The 17,936-nt window shown below is 39.1% G+C and overlaps 1 protein-coding gene across 1 annotated transcript; it reads right to left on the bottom strand.

Annotated features, from left to right (window-relative positions):
* Nucleotides 1-78: 78 nt before the first annotated feature.
* LOC104246239 (protein REPRESSOR OF SILENCING 3) lies at nucleotides 79-3,527 on the bottom strand. Its single transcript, XM_009802008.2, has 5 exons — nucleotides 3,189-3,527; nucleotides 2,435-2,686; nucleotides 1,697-2,254; nucleotides 304-1,591; nucleotides 79-212 (listed from the first exon to the last, which is right to left on the bottom strand). The coding sequence occupies exons 1-4, from the start codon at nucleotides 3,420-3,422 to the stop codon at nucleotides 368-370; spliced, it is 2,268 nt and encodes a 755-aa protein (XP_009800310.1). The 5' UTR covers nucleotides 3,423-3,527; the 3' UTR covers nucleotides 79-212; nucleotides 304-367.
* Nucleotides 3,528-17,936: the final 14,409 nt, after the last annotated feature.

Raw genomic sequence — 17,936 nt, 5'->3', positions numbered from 1 at the left:
AGTGCTATGGTATTTAGTACTTCGCTTGACATATTATAAGAGCTGCCACAGTTTAGCACCCGCAATGACTTTTTGCATGCGGCCTTCATAAGACTGGTGCCAAAGGAACAATCATTTACCAAACGCTCTGATATCTTGATATCTCTGCTTTTCGAAATACGCGGCATCTTCTCTTTATAACTTTCCATAAGCATACTACAATGCAACACAGGCTACAGACAAAAGAACATCCATATATAAACTTAAAATGGAAAACTGTAGCTTCAAGAATAGGACAACTGACTTGAAATTAGAATTACGCACCTAATGCATCGTCTACGTAACTTGAAGCAGTCACATCTTACAAGAAGCTATTCTGAAATCTCCACTACTTTTTCTCGTTAGCCTTCTTCTTGAGTGACCCACTCAGTGCTGCTTTTGTTTTTGTCCACTCTTTCATTGAAGCAGCACTCCTCATGAAAGAACAAGTATCGCTGAAGCTAGTATCTCCTACAAATGCTTGTTTTGATGCAGATAGGTGTTTCTTTTCAGGAGTTGGAGCCAAGGCTTCATTCATTACTTCTCCTTTCTGCTGATAATTATCCAGATGTGGAAGCTCTTTACTGAGATGAACATTCTTCTGCTCCTCTACTATGGTACCCCCACTGCTAGTTCCAGGGACACTGAGAGCATCAGCTTTGGTCCCTTCCTCAGATGTAGAAGTATCTTGGAAATCGCTTTTACCCGTGCTGCTACATTTTTGAACCTTTACAGTCACTCCCATCACTGCCAACTCTGATTTTGGATAACTTAGACCAGGCAAAACCTGTGAAATGCTAAAAGAACTGGTGGTATCACGAACCAACTGTGTCCACGATAATTTTTGTCGCCATGCAGCACCTCTGGCATAAAGATCCACAGGGCCATCAACATTGTCAGTTGCATCTTCAGCAACTTTACCCAGCTCTTCATGCTGATCTGATACTTTCTCATCTTTCTCGCCAACACATTCAGAGCCAGACTGCATCTCTTTACCAGGAATAGCACTTGGCAGAACATCTGATACACTGAACATAGCACCACTACTTGCTCTAACGAGATCTTTTTTGTCATGCTGATCTGATACTTTCTCATCTTTTTTGTCAGAGAAGGACACACTAACACCTTCAGAGCCAGACCGCATCTCTTTACCAGGAATAGCACTTGGCAGAGTACCTGATACACTGAATGCAGAACCACTACTCGCGCTAATGTGATCTTTTTTGTCATACTGATCTGATACTTTCTCATCTTTTTTGTCAGAGAAGGACACACTAACACCTTCAGAGCCAGACTGCATCTCTTTACCAGGAATAGCACTTGGCAGAATATCCGATACACTGAACGTAGCACCACTACTTGCACTAACGAGATCTTTCCATGGAGACTTCTTTGGCAATGTGGCACTACTATTTTCTGAAGGTGCTTTTCTCTTTGCTTCAGGTTTAGATGGCAAAGTATGTGCCTCGCCATCTTCATCTTCTGCAGGTGCTTTTCTCTTTCTGTTGGAAGACATCTTCCTTCCTTGCCTTTGTTTATCTGTAGCAAGTCGTGATTCCTTGGATAGCAAATTCTGGGGGCAAACATGCACGCACAAAAGGAACAAGAAAACTGAGATACTAATACCTTGTTTAGAAAGTGTAGGGAACGCAAATGTAGAACATAACAGAATATGAACCTGAAGAGCTGCGATTGCTTCCTGGGTTGGATCTTTGAACATAGTGGTTTTATCATTTGCACCAGCCACTACATTTATAATAAGGTTATCATCATCTTCGTCCATTTCTTGGTCGACAAAATTCTCATTAGCTTTCATTGCTTCCTGTGTTGGATCTTTTAACACAGTGGTTCTATCATTTGCACCAGCCACCACATTGAGAATGAGGTTATCACCATCTTCCATTTCTTGGTTGATTAGATTCTTATCATTCTTCAAATGATCAACTGTAACTTTTGAGCCTCGAACTACCTTAGATGATTTAAAACCCCTAGGAGCCTGCTCAGAGTAGTTCTCTCGCTCAAAAATTTTGTTCAACACTGAGTTCATAATGTTCAGCTCTTTCTCATCGATTCCAACATTCTTTGAGTCATAATCAACAAATGATTTTTGCTTGGTTGTATGAGGAGGACCAGAGTGCTCTTCACAATCACAAAAATGGATAGGTAATGAAGGAACGTCCACTCGCTGAAAACTGTATTTGTGCTTGCCAGTTCCTCTAAAAGGCACTGATTTTAACTGTACAAAGAGATTCCAGAAGCATGATTTTTGACATAAAAGAGGCATAGCCTTACTAAATGAGAGAGCATTCAAATGTAAAGCATGAATATCCAAGTCATCTTTCCCACCATATGTAATTCAAGAATAATTGCATCCAGGAAGCATGTCATAACCAAGCACAGGGAAATAAGGATTTACCTTTCCTAACTTAGGGAAGTACATCCGAAGCTGCATTTCGTCCATCTTGGACCCTTTCTTCTGATATCTAAGGGAGTTTATCATTTCAGCTGCAGTAGTGGCAAGATGGGCATCTTCTTCTGTATCGGGAAGATGGGCAGAAGTAGTGGCAAGTGCAGCATCTTCTTCCCACTCACGTTTCAAACGAAGGAAAAAATGCTCCTTTGCCTTCTCTATTCTAAGTCTTCCACCTTTCCACATGCATCCATTATACTGCAGATCAAATTGAATTACGGCCAATAAGCATCAAGATAATACAATTATGTAGAGTGTTGGCTATTGCTGCAAGTTCAACGTGATTATATAAATTACACATATGAAAACCCTTATACAATAGACAACAGTAAGCACTAAAAAATACTACCCTCCCCATATCACTTGTGGGATTACACTGGGCTTGTTGTTGTCTTGCACAGCACCTATTTATCTAAGAATTTAAGTTATATACACGGACAGTGCATTGAATTTTTTACACTAGCAGTGTAATTTAACCTGTTATAGCAAGCTATTTGCCACTTACTCTAGGCTACCCATCAATATAGACTACCGTCCAATTATCTTTGAAATGACCTCTGTAAAATATTTTCATAGAACTTAAACTCTTTATCTAATAAAAGCAAGCAATTTACCATACACCTTAGAGCACAGCAAAAAGTTAGCTGAGTTACTAAGAAAAACAGCTAAAATAAAGATTGAAATCGAGAGATATTTATACCGTGCTGAAAAGCTTGGCTAAGGATTTATCGGAAGAAGGAAGTAAATCCAAGTAAGCAAAGCTGCGGCCTTTGGTTCGAACGATGTCCATAGATTCCACTTTTCCAAGTTGTGGTGTTGAGAATGTCTTCTTCAAATCCTCCGCCGTTACACTTTCGCCTAAACCTCCTACATATATCCTTATGGTTGATGACTCACCGCTTTCGGCCTTCGCCATCTCTGCCGGTACCTCCATGTCCAACGCAACAAGCTCTGGTCTAAAACCTAATGCGCCTTTGTTGAGGAAAAAGAAAGGGTAAATTACAGTTTCCACACTAGAGTTTGCAGCTGAATCATAAACCCCCCATTTGAACTCCTTTTCCTTTGGTTTATTTATATTAAATTAAAGAAGAAAAAATAATCAGATAGCTAACCAACTAGACTACGCTATACAAATGTTTAATTAATTTATTACATGAAATTGGAATTAGACATTGTTTTATTATCTGGATTATTTTTATTTTTTCTTGATTTAAATTCTACTTGATTAACTTTCAATGTCTTTTCAAAAGACGCATAAAATTGTAATTTTATACTAAGATAATTTAACAACCATAATGTAAAGTATAAAGTTCTTATTTTCTTAAAAATAGTAGAGCCATAAAAAAAAATATTATCTTTTGTTATAAATATATTATATTATGGATGTTCATTTAGTACTCTATTATAAATAAGCTCCCTAAAGAAGCTTATCCATATGAGACTCCGCCGTAAATATGTTTATCTATTTAGTACTCTATTGGAAATAAGCCTCCTGAAGAAGCTTATCACTTCGGTACTCGGTTATGGATAAATATTACCCAAGGTAGAAGATTATCCATACCGGGTATAATAAGTTTATCCCTTCGATACTTCGTTATGGATAAATATTACCCCCGATGGAAGATTATCCATCCCGGATACAATAAGCTTATCATTTCGATACTCCGTTATGGATAAACATTACCCCCGGTAGAAGATTATCCACACCTGATACAATAAGCTTATTCTTTCGATACTCCGTTATGGATAAACATTACCCGGGTAGAAGATTATTCATACCTGGTACAATAAGCTTATCCTTTCGGTACTCTGTTATGGATAAACATTACCCCCAGTTGAATATTATCTATATCTGGTACAGTAGCAACTTACACAACAGCTTGCAGTAGCAGCTTACATAGCGGCTTCATTTCTTCTATAAATAGAGGAGATTTCAGTTTATTATGTACATTAGTTGAAGTTGAATAATATATCAGTTTCTCTATATACTTGTCTTTACTTTATAGCCTTTATTTTATAACACGGTATCAACACGAGACTTTGCCATCTCGAGAAAATACTTTGAAATTATCTGAGGTACAAATTTTCTTTTTCTATATAATGTCAGATCTTTCTAAACTTGAATTTGTAGCCCTGGATATATCGGGCAAAAACTACATGTCTTGGGTGCTTGATGCTGAAATTCATCTTGATGCGATGGGTCTGGCAGACACCATCAAGGATAAAAATCAGGCATCAAACCAAGACCGTGCCAAAAGCAATTATATTCCGATGCCATTACCTTGATGAGGGCCTGAAAATGGAATATCTTATTGTTAAAGATCCAGTCATATTGTGGAATAATTTGAAAGATAGATATGACCACCTGAAGATGATCGTTCTTCCACAGGCACGTTATGTTTGGACTTATCTAAGGCTACAAGATTTTAAATCTATAAGTGAGTATAATTCTGCTATGTTCAGAATTTTTTCCCTAAAGAAGACAGAGAAAAATGATGAAGCAAATTTTATTTCTGAAGATAATTTAGACTTCATGCATTTGGATGTAGCTGATTACCTTGCACTCCTAGATGGAGAAACAAGTCATGTGATCGGTGGTGAATCTGTAGAAATGTAAATATTTTAATTTTTGTTGTTTGTAATAGATGGTATGATTATGTAATTGTTATACATAAATAAAAGTTATGATTTAATAATGATGTTTAGTATAATATATCTTATTTATGTCATTTTGAAGAATATGGATAACATTATTAGATCAACTTAAACTCTAGTAGAGTTTGCAAGAAATATACAATCACCAGAAGTGGTTATATTTCATATATCTCATTGTAACTATATTTTGTTAACCACCAGAAGTGGTATATGCCTATGATCACCAGAAGTGATAATTTAGGTTTTCTATGGTTACAATTGAAGATAAGCTACATAAATATTCTCTATATTAAATGTATGTCTCGATTTGTGTTACACCCCATATTTATGTGCGTGAAAGTATGCCATAAATAAATTGATGAAATCTCGGAAATGAGATATTGTATCCCACATTTTTGTACGTTAAAGTTTCGTCATAAGTTAATCGACGTAAGCTCGAAAATGAGATTATTTTGAAATTATAAGTATTATGCTATGTTAAACAAGGGATAAGTAAGTTCTTGAAGGTGAAGGGTAAGCAAATCGAAGAAAATGAGTTTCGTCGAAAGTTGTCATTTTGGAGAAAAAATTACTATCCGAGCTATTATACCCGGTATTTATGGACTAGTACCATGAAAGGTACCATATGACCATAATAGTAAAATGCATAAAATATATTTAAAATAAGTAGAATTTAGGTAATTTGAGACAATTCTTAATTATGCGGGTAATTGGTTAATTTTTGGGTAACGAAATATTACCTAATTAACTAATAAGTGGATAAAGATCAATAAATTTCACTCCCAAAATATGGCAGTCAGATACATTACAAAGAAATGACTAAGATTCATTCTTATTAGGTGGCATATAGTCACACCTTTACTACACTTTCCAAGACATTCAATTATCAAAGAGATTTCAATTAGAAAGTGGAGGAGAAAACGTTATTATTTTGATAACTCTCCAAAATCCATTCTCAAAGTCATATCAATCAGATGCAAATTCATTTTCTAATATTCTCAACACCAAAGCATTACAATTGGAAGGGGAAAACGTTTAGCAATTCTTCTTAACCAAATAATTCCAACAAGATTTAGCAACATAAAATTTTGCGGTTTTAAGGGAGTACGATGTAATCTTTTTCAAGAACATCATACTGGTTTTTCCTTACTCCGGGTATGTTAAGTCTAAGCTTTTTTTTCATTTTAGCATAATCTCGTAATTACACAAGTTTGATAACGAGACATAAAGAAATATTCATATCCCGAAATTTACGTATATTTTGCTAGTCTCGCAAATCACATATATTTTCCTAGTTTTGTAAGTTACCATATTCTTCTTATCAGGACTGCATATTCAGTTGAGTATTTTCTTCTTCCGGTCAAGAGAGCAGAAAGTTTATATATATACAGTATTAAAAGTATTTCATTACCATCGAGCTATAATCGATGGGCAGGCCTCTATTGGGCAACCTCTTATCAGATGGTAAGTTATATACCGAGCCTATTGTGGCTGAGCGCCTATGAGAAAGCCCAGTTGGTTGAGATACAGAGCCTAGTATGGCCGAGCGCATATGAGCGAGCCTACTACGACAGAGCAATTATATATATATATATATATATATATATATATATATATATATATATATATATATATATACCGAGCCTTATAGGGCCGAACTTCTATTTTACTTACTATATTGAGAGGGTTGAGTCAATATCAGCAGACAAGCATATCTTCAGATTATCTTTGACTTCTAGCTACTTGCACTTATTATATTATCAGATCAGTTTCAGCTTTCAGTATATTGCCTTACATACTCGATACATTATTTCGTACTGACGTCCCTTTTCTGGGGGCGCTACATTTCATGCGTGCAGGTTCAAACAGATAGATGGGTAGGCCTCCTCATTAAGTGTTGCCCGAGTTCAGCTTGATCGATGAACTCCATGCCTTTCGGAGTTACTGGGTCTAGAGCTTTATGTACATCTTGTGTATATGTGTATATATGTTATGAGTAGGTCGGGGACTATTCCAATCACAGTATATCCACCTGTAGAGGCTTGTAGATATATTTTATCAGTTAGTGCAGCATGTTGGGCTTGTAGGCCTGGTATGTGTATTTGGTTGGTTTGTCAGCTACAATAATTATGACGGTCTTGTTGGCCTAGCTTTATAATGATATTTAGTCAGCATTTGCAGTTTTCTTGCAATGTGGCCCATGGCCAAAGTATGACATCACATGTTCAGAGTTCCTTGGTCGCAAGCTGATATGCAAGGATAGGTGAGGCACCGGGTGCCGATCTCGTCCCCAAGGTTCGGAGCGTGACAGAAGTAGTATCAAAGCAGTTCTTTCCTAGGGAGTCTACAAGCCGTGTCTAGTAGAGTCTTGTTTATGGGTGTGTTGTGCACCACACTAATAAGCAGGAGGCTATAGGGCATTTAGGACTGCCATTCTTTCTTCTTGCACTAGATCGTGTGGTAGAGCTCACTAAGAATTCAGATTCCGAACTTCTATTTTATTCGTAATAAGATTATGCCTACATTCATAAAGACGATAGATAAGAGATATAGATATGGAAGTATTGAGTTAGAGGAACTCGATTTTGCATCTTGCTTATGATGAGTAAATGTGAGGTCTTCAGCAGATCATGCGTGTACTAAAAGGTGTACGATTCTTGATAAGGAGCTTTTAGGAAAGAATAATTTTCCACTCTTACGGTAAAAAGGAATAACGGAATCGGGAGTTAGACACGAGTGGCAGTAAGTAAAATAAGCAATGTGAAGAATGGTACGAGGTACCCAATTAATAAAGATTATCATTATTTACCATTCGAGAAGGGAGATATAAGCATTTTGAATTACCTTCAATAGTAATAGATGTACATACAATCGACCACACCTATCTTAGTCATGCCCTATGGGAGCTAACGGATATGGTTTAAGAAAAGGGCAGGATAGCAGGATCCGGCTGGGGTTAGAGTAACCCAAAATAATGAATGGATGGTTTGCGTTAGTTGACATTTCTGAAGGATATTACAAAGGTACTAATGGACCTCCTTGTGAGATACCAAGATGGTGCACTTTAAAATAGTACAGCTAGATATGAGTACTACAAAGACGTGCACCGGAATCTCGGAAGGGATAAATATTACTTTAGTATGGATCCCGTCCCTAGTAGAGAAAGAATATTTGAAAATTCGAAGAGCAAATAGATGGAGCAAGGGAAGCTGAAAGTAAAAGAATATTTTGTTCGAATTTTCAGAATAAAGTGATAGATAGAAATATTAGCAGGGAAGTACGAAGAGGGATAATGAAGCATTATGAGTAAGACGTGATACATGGATGACAATAGTAGATAAAAAATGACAGTATTACAAAGTCTATAGTCAAGTGAAGGAAAATACGAGAGGTGACATGCTTAGAGATAATAAAAGAGTATAGCCACAAAGTCATATCCTCATTATGAGAAATAAGTTCGTAACTCCAATGTGACTACCAGAAGAAAAAGTTATACCTCAGAATAATAGAAATCTGTATGGGCTGGTGAACAAGATAAACTAAACATGAATTAGAGACTGAGTGATTTAATAATGGTCGACATCATGAGAATTTCATATTCCGTTTCAGCGATAATAGAAAAGACGACAGAAGAATAACCTTTAAAGATCATTCAGGAAGACGCCTCCGTAAAGAAAGCAATATAAGTAAATTAAGCTCAAGGGACTATATGTGCCAGTTACACTAAGTGTCACCATCGCGAGTTGGGAATTTTGTTATCCTTGGTACAGAAGAATTACCGCAAAGCGAGTAAGGGTCATTGATAATGTGAAAGACGTCAAAGATGAATATGAAAAACATCTATAGGCAGATCGACATAGATTCAAGTCTTAGTACTCTCCAAAAGGGGGGAATATGGAATGACAAAGGAAGAATACGATAAAAAAATGAGAAAGGGATGATATTGAACTTATCCAAATATTATAGATACGCTATGATTCCAGAACGTTACGTAAGCACGACATCAAAAAAAAGAGGAAGTAAGGGTTCTTACCCGAGATGTTATTGATAGAAAAGTCGCCAGTACGTGAGGTAAGTTAAGATAAAGAAATAACCCAAGAAAGATTACGCAGAATAAGGATATGAGAATGGGTCGACGAGTAGTTAGTAGTTGATTCAGGAAGAGCCTAGTCATGACTAGACAAGAAGTTACAGAAAAATCAGCGGATCATGCAAGATAAATGTAGTAAACCCCAACACAGAGAATTCAGCCTCACAGTAATATCATTATAATACTTGAGATATATTCAAATAGGAGTTGGGGTAGTTAAAGGTATCGTATAAGTGTTATGGAGATAAAAGAAAGTTCCACTGGGAAGACAGTCAAAATATCAGTTCAGAAGCAACTCTAAAAGCACAAGGGCATAGAGGTAAGCAACTACGGATGGTTCTAGGTAAGGAAGGACATCAAAAGGGTCCGTAATAAGCTCACAGCTTTACAAGAGTCAAGGGTTCTCTCTAAGTACTACAACGAAAGACTAGTTGAGGAAATAATGAAGATGGCTTCAACCTGAGCATAATAACTTAAAGAGGAAATGGTCGTGTAACAACAAGTCTCACAACAACATTGTAAGCACTCCAAAGGAAAGTGGCACCTACCATGGCCAATGAATGAGAAGTGAAATTAAAAGTAATATTCGAGATCATATGAGTTGCACGAAAACTCAAGCATGTGTGGGAACTAAAGTAAGCTAAATATGCATGCAACAAGGAGGCAGAAAGACCAGGAAAAGTAATAGCTTACGTTAAAGAAAGCTAAAAAGGAATGAAATGAATTATTCGATCAATGATCCCGAATTAGCTATGTTACGAACGTACTTAAGAGTTCGGATAAGCCATGCAGCATATATGTTGACAATCATACAATCGTAGAAGACTCTGGTAGAAGTTAAAAGAAATAATTGAGTACATGTCATAGACAAAGGATTGAATTGTTAGAAGATTGTATCCTGAATATTCCATAGCGTCCATGAAAGGGCTAAAGTAATACCATGAGCTGCAAACTGGAAGATGGCTTAAGCCTACATAAAGGCAGATCAGAAGGAAGAGGAAACTAAAGAGTTGCATCAACGAAGTAAATCAGGATTCTGATTATTGGACCCAGAAAATTTTAGAAATCGTGTTTGAGAATATTGCAGAATTACTCTTAATATCAAAGGTATAAGAGAGATAGTACAACAACTATATTCTATAACGGCTCTATGATAAAGCCAGTTAGAAGAAGTACCAACCTCATGAGAAAACAGTATGAAGCTCCCACCGAATCGTGTATACCCCAGAGGTGCAGTATCATAATAGAGCTTCAAGTTGTGAAAATGAATTATACCTTTGTTGAAGGGAGGTCATGAAAAAGGTAGAAGATACGATACAAGATTTGAAGGTAAGAAAGGTAAAAGTGAACAACGTGCGAGATACTCAAATGCAGAAGGTTGTGAATAGTCCATACTACGAATAAAAGGCTAGAAGCAGGGGGATTCAGTATCCAGGAATGATAGCAATGTCGTCAGTGGCATACCTTCCAGCCTATGAGTTCTAGGTACCGAGAGATCTAGCCAAGAGAGTAAAGGAGTTAGAGATGAGGTGATGTATCGCTTGATGTTCTAGAATAACTGTGACGACCCAAAAGGGTCATCACCTATTTTTAATTGAAATCTATGTCTCTGAGGCCCTAAAAACCTCATTTAGAGTTGCCTCGATTTGTGTGCGCAGTCCAGGCGCGTAGCCGGAAAGCTTAAATGTGAAATCTTGTGAAAATTGCTAAGTTTTGACCTCGAAATGAATAAATTTGACTTCGGTCAACATTTTAGGTAAATGGACCCGGACCCATGATTTGACGATCCCGGAGGGTCTGTAGGAAAATATGGGACTCGAGCGTATGCCCAGAATCGAATTCCGAGGTCCCCAGCCCGTGTTATGAATTTTTAAGTGAAATTGTTCTCTGTAAATGTTTAGAGAAAATGAAAATGAAATCTGATTAGAAGGCAATGGTATCGGGCCCGTATTTTGGTTCCGGCGCCCGGTACGAGTCTTATATATGTTTTGAATCACTCTTGTAAAGTTTGGTCAAAAACGGACGTCGTTTAACGTGATCCGGACCCAAATTGGAAAAATTGATATTTAAAAGGAAATTTGAGAAATTTCATGGATCTTGAGGCTCAATTCGATGTTCATGATGTTATATTGGTGATGTGATCACACGAATATATTCGTAGGGTGTTTTTAAGGTAGTGTGCATGCTTGGTTTAGAGTTTCGAGGGCTCGGGTGAGTTTCTAGTAGGTTCCGGGATGCCTTAGGCTTTAGAAGATCAGATGTTGCAGGTTCAGGAATTTTGACAAGTCTCTGAACCCTCTTGCGCAGTCCGCGAGCAATCGCGTGTAGCCGCGGAGGGTCCATCGCGGCCGCGGTCGCCTTGAGCGGTCCGCGGTGGGTATTGTGCGGCCGCGGTCGGCTTGGTGCGGTCCGCACGGGGCAATGATCCGCAGGTCTTCAAGGAGCCTGCGCGGCCGCGGTCCTTCTTGCGCGGTCCGCGGTGGGAACTTCATAGGGGTATAAATACACGTGAATTTCAGTTATTTTACACTTTTCAAAACCCCAAAACATAAGAGACGATTTTCCAAACAACTTTTCTTCTCCGAAACGATTGGTAAGTGATTTCTAACTTATTTTCTTCACTTCTTAACATCTTTTAACATGATTTCAACTTCAAATCAAATATTTTCATGGGGAAATTGGGTGATGTGGGTGTCACACCTCCTTTTTCCGCACCCAATAGGGTACAAGGGAGTTTTTCCAATTTAAGGACAATCGGAACGGGATTCGTTTATTTATTTCAGAGTCGTCACTTGGGAGATTTAGGGTGTCCCAAGTCACTGATTTTGATCCCGAATCAAGGAAAGGGATGACTCCATATTACAGTCTGCGTACCAGAAATCCGGATAAGGAATTCTGTTAACCCGGGAGAAGGTGTTAGGCATTACCGAGTTCCGTGGTTCTAGCACGGTCGCTCAACTGTTATATTCGGCTTGATTATCTGATTTTATACATGTTAAACCTATGTGCAATTTTTAAACTCTTGACCGCTTTTATTATTATTTTTTACAAGAATTGCAACGTCGTGAAAATATATCTCGAACCACGTTACATCAATGCACCCGTGGTTATTGACATATCTCGACTCGGTTGAGATTTGGATTTGGGTCACATAAATGTGCACCCGAATTAAGAAAAATAACTTATTAAGACGCGCCTAAAGCAACTAACGTATTGTTATTTGGGGAAGACCGTAAAATTTGCTAAACGGCATGACCCGAATTCTAAGTATTTCTAATATATATACATTTAGAGGGCTCCGCAGCTTCTACATTTTTTGTTTGTCGAGGCTCGTCTCATTCATTATTAAAAGGATTTACAACGTCATGGAAATGCATCTCGGACCACGTCACAATCAATGTACCCGCGATTAGAAACGCATTTCGATTTCGTTGAGACTTGGATTTGGGTCACATAAATGTGCACCCGAGCTTAAGGAGATAAGATTATTAGATGCGCGCTTAAAAGAGACTATCGCGTTATTGTTCTGGGAGGGTCGTGAGATTTGCTAAACGACCTGCCTTGGAAACTGGATGCTTCGATATATACATTCAACGAGGGCCCCGCAGCTTGTGCGTTTTTACTTAGCGAGGCTTATCTCGTCCTTATTTTAAAAGGATATCCTATAGCAACTACGTTTCTTGTCGCGTTTATCTTTACTAACTGAAAACAGAGATAGCCCTAGTTAATTGCATGCTTGAAGGTTATTTATAACAGGATTCAAAATGCTTTTACAGAATAAGAAAATGTGGCTACACGCGTGGATTGCTGATCGAACATTATGGGCCCAAATCCAGCTCATGCGAGATGGGCCAGACCCGGGCCACTGTTCATCTGATGCGGACCTGCTTGGTCTGTTTCTACCTGGGCTCGACCTCCATGAGGTTGAGACCGTAAACTTATGTTCTTTGTTCTAAAGGTGTGGCCTATCAATAATTATAACAAAGCAATTTATCAAAAGGAGATGAACTTAGCTAGTAATGGATAATTTCATGCTTGGCATGTATTAAACGATATGTTACAATTAAACCAAGTATGGGATACGACCTATTGCATTGGGAATATTTTTACCTAGCAGCATACATATACAACTAACATTCAATCACCCTACATTGACATCTACTAGGAGTGTAAGCTACCTTCAGTATCCCAAACAAAAATGTAAGCTATTATACACTACATGACAATTTAACACAACAGTCCATGTATATAAAAAAAATCTGCAGATCTTCTCTTTTGCATTCATGCTCAAACTTTCAAGTTATATTGGGTAGTATTAATTGTGTACCTGGTTGGGAAGACAAAAGAAGAAAGAAAGGATCAGTTGAGTAGTACACAGCAAACACAGCAGCAGTAGTTAAACAGCAACAACACAGCAACAACCAAAACAACCACGATGATGAAACTCAACAAGTGATCGAGCAATGAACAGACAATCCCAGAAAACATAGTAGAGAGATAGCAGGAAATCCAGGATATCGAATGTAACAGCAACAGAAATCCAATAACCACAAAAAAAACTCGGCAAACAACCAACAGTAAACAACAAAGACAGCTTGACCACCTTGAACTCTTACACAGTTTTCAGACAATACCCATTCACAGTATTCTGAAATTTGTTTCTGTTTTTCCTTTTCAGTTTTCTTGCTCACAGAATCTCTTTTTTAGACTAAAGAATCTCCAGCCCCCTTTAAGTTCTGAAAACAGCTTATTTATAAGCCAAATAACCCAGTGCAGCTAAGCTGCCTGGATTCTGCCAATTAGTCTGCCCATACCCCTTAGTTTCCCATGCCTAAAAGCATTTTCTTGGAATCCTTAATCAGCCCCCCCATGCTCTGTCTCATTACTCTAATCAAGGGTTATGGGCTTAATTAAGTATTCATTTAATTCACATGCCCTTGTGTTTTGTTCCCCATTAATAGTATTTTAATTGGCACTTGACATCTTTATTCAATCCTGAACACTTAGTCAGATTTCCTAGTTCGAATCCCCCCTCCCACAGCTAACAAACCAAACTATAATCAGCCCAAACAAACCTTCACAAAAATCAGCCAGTAATTGGATGTGACACTAACCTAAATCAGCCAGTTAGGTCGTTTGTTATTTAACACTGTGAAACTAACGTCAAACATGTGACGAGTCGACTTCGCGAGTTATAACGTATGCTAATTAGTCGCTAATCAACTAAACTTAAAACAAAAACAAGCTGAGTGTTTCAAGCCTTGTTCGGACAACAATGGAACTTTACAAACATAATTAGTTGACGACGTCACTCAGGTCGACTATACAAGCTATCATACGTAACAATTAAACGACTAACAAACATAGGCTAAACAGGGTAACAATTTATTTCAAAAACTCGGGACATTTAATTATACAGTTATAAGACTTAACTAACCGACAATATCAATCAAAGCGATTAAGCATCTTATAACACTCTACTAACATTCAAGAAAAGAAATCGACCAAACAAAAAGGGTCTTTGAAGACGGACAGAGAATAATCAACACAGACTAAACAAAACATAAACATATGCATAACACCTAAACAAAACACAAGACAGGGCGATTACATCGGAAACTTACCTCAAACGAAAACAGGTTTGTTTTTTTAGGGTCCTTGAACTCAGATTTGGGATTCGACAAGTTATGCTTGTATTTGACCGGAACCAAAGATAGTTAAGGCCTGAGGGATGTTAGGGGAGTGACCAGGGTGAATATGGGGTGGTTTGGTATAGATCGAGTCTTGTCTCGAATCTTCAAATGAAGATTCGAGAAGGTGGGAGAGGATTCGAGGCTAGGGGGTAACAGATTTGGGTTCGGGGTGGTGAGATGCTTCAGGTGTGTTAAGGGGGTGGTCACCGGCGTTCATGCCGCCGGGTTCTGCTGGAAGGGAAGCCAGGGCGGCTGCTAGGGTTTCGGGGGGTTCAGGGTTTGGTGAAGAAGATGAGTGAAGGGGGGTTCGGATAGGGGGCGTGGGGATAGAAGGCTTATATACGATCTAGGGGTTTGGATCTGGGCCGCTAGATCGGATGATCTCAGCGGCTTAGATCCGATGGTGAGGGGTGAGACGGGGTCGTTTGGTATTAAAACGAGGTCGTTTGGTTTAAGTGAGGGGTTGGGTTAAGCCGGTTATTGGGTCGGGTTTGGGAACGGGTTGTTAAAGGGGGGGTCCTGGGCCGTTGGATTGGCCTGGACGGATGGCTCAGATTAGACGCCTGAAACGGCGCCGTTTGGGTAAATGAGCAGTCTGATCAAGACCGTCCGTTTGAGTCAGATCAACGGCCTCAATAGGGACGCTGATACGGCGTCGTTTGAGTCCGTACTTGGGCAGGCCTGGCTTGGACTGGATGGTGGACGTGGTTTGGGCCTACTGTTTTAAATTTTGGCCCAATCCGAGTAGCCTCATTTTCTTTTCTTTTTATTTTATTTTATTTTAATTTAAACACAAAATTCTTAAATAAGACAAAGTAAAATTATATACCCACAGATTAACATTTAATAAAAATCAACCAATGATAAGAAACATTTATGCATATATTTTTGATTTTCTTTTTTGGAGTAATTCCCGTGAAGCAAAAATCACGTGCTTACAGCTGCCCCTCTTTGCCCGAAGACACGAAGGGTTTTTGCGCAAAGATAAAGCGGGTGATTTTTGCTCGTCCGAGTACTCTGTGTGAAGCATTTTTTGAAAAAGATTTGACCGAACCTTTGCTTCAGGAGGTTTCCTACATATCCTGGGCTGAACAGGAATCAGGTCAATGTAGTTCGGGAAATTTTGGTAGTTGGGACTACCGTATGACTATAGTGTTTGTTGTTGTTGTGCGCTGTTGCATGCTGTTATAGGATGCTACCGCTCATCGATCTCCTTGTTACATTGCTCTAAAAAGGAAAAACAAGAAGCTAAGCTAGACTATGGATCATGAGATCTCATCTATCTTCAACTTGTTCTTGTCGCCTTGCTTTCTTGTCGGCTAGCTCTTTCCTCCGACGTCTTTATTTTGTGGACTTGGGGGATGACACTGGTCTTTTGCCTTTTCTGAATGCCAGTTTTCATCATTTCGCTTGATCTGCTGGGAACATGGCCCTCTTCTTTAAGCCTTTCAATGGTTTTTTCAGTGGTGTGGCTTTCTTCATCAAAATTTGTTATGTTGGGCATGCTATAACGTTCCTAGGCTGCTTCTTTCAAGACGCATCCCTTCTTCCTTTTGAATCGCGCGCTTGCCTTTGCAGCCTTCTGCTTCTTGGTGCTGGGGATTTTATTGTTTCCTGCCCGGGGATCTTTGCTGTAACCTTCCGCCTTCTGGTGGGGTTACTGATTCCAAATCTGTAATGTAAGACCAAAAAGTTGTTTAAATGCAAAATTACGAAATGCATTCCCGCATTTTACTGGTGGGCGACCTAGAGCTGAAAAGTATTCCCGCATTCTACTGGTGGGCGACCTATAGCTGAAAAATATTCCTGCATTTTACTGGTGGGCGACCTAGAACTTAAAAGTATTCCCGCATTTTACTGGTGGGCGACCTAGAACTTAAAGTATTCCCGCATTTTACTGGTGGGCGACCTAGAACTTAAAGTATTCCCGCATTTTACTGGTGGGCGACCTAGAGCTGAAAAGTATTCCCGCATTTTACTGGTGGGCGACCTAGAACTGAAAAGTATTCCCGCATTTTACTGGTGGGCGACCTAGAGCTGAAAAGTATTCCCGCATTTTACTGGTGGGCGACCTAGAACTGAAAAGTATTCCCGCATTTTACTGGTGGGCGACCTAGAGCTGAAAAGTATTCCCGCATTTTACTGGTGGGCGACCTAGAGCTGAAAAGTATTCCCGCATTTTACTGGTGGGCGACCTAGAGCTGAAAAGTATTCCCGCATTTTACTGGTGGGCGACCTAGAGCTGAAAAGTATTCCCGCATTTTACTGGTGGGCGACCTAGAACTGAAAAGTATTCCCGCATTTTACTGGTGGGCGACCTAGAACTGAAAAGTATTCCCGCATTTTACTGGTGGGCGACCTAGAGCTGAAAAGTATTCCCGCATTTTACTGGTGGGCGACCTAGAGCTGAAAAGTATTCCCGCATTTTATTGGTGGGCGACCTAGAGCTGAAAAGTATTCCCGCATTTTACTGGTGGGCGACCTAGAACTGAAAGTTTTAAAATTGTTTCCTCGTTCTTCCGAGAAAATTTTTGACAATCGGCAGAAAATTTTCTGCCCCAGTTTTGGGGATTTCTCTGGCATCGCGTCCTGCTGCCATCATCCATCCTTTGTTTTCCTGCAACAGACAAAAAAATTTAGTTAGTTTCAATCATGGTGGGAGGAGGTGCCTTTCCAGTGGATGATTTTTCCTCTCTTTCCCTTTTCTTGCTCTGTGCCCCCATAACTGGTTGGTGGACAAAGTTGCTTGCTGGGGGTTTCTGGCCTGCTGGGGGTTGGTTTTCAATTTATCCCCTTTTCTGCTTTCTCTTTACAGTACATGCTGTGGGAGTCTGCTTTTACTCCCGAAACCACTCCCTTTAGGAGTTTACTTCCTCCAAAACTGCAGGGCACAACATTGCATTGCCTGGGGATAGCCTTTAGGACTGTTGGGGTTATCCTGCATCGGATGAATCCCCCTTCGGTCTCTGGTATTAAGCTTTGAAAAATCCTTTTCAAGACAAATTTTTAG

Source organism: Nicotiana sylvestris, chromosome 7, assembly GCF_000393655.2.
Source record: "Nicotiana sylvestris chromosome 7, ASM39365v2, whole genome shotgun sequence".
NCBI classification, from domain to species: domain Eukaryota; kingdom Viridiplantae; phylum Streptophyta; class Magnoliopsida; order Solanales; family Solanaceae; genus Nicotiana; species Nicotiana sylvestris.
This window is presented reverse-complemented; position numbering and strand designations above follow the sequence as displayed.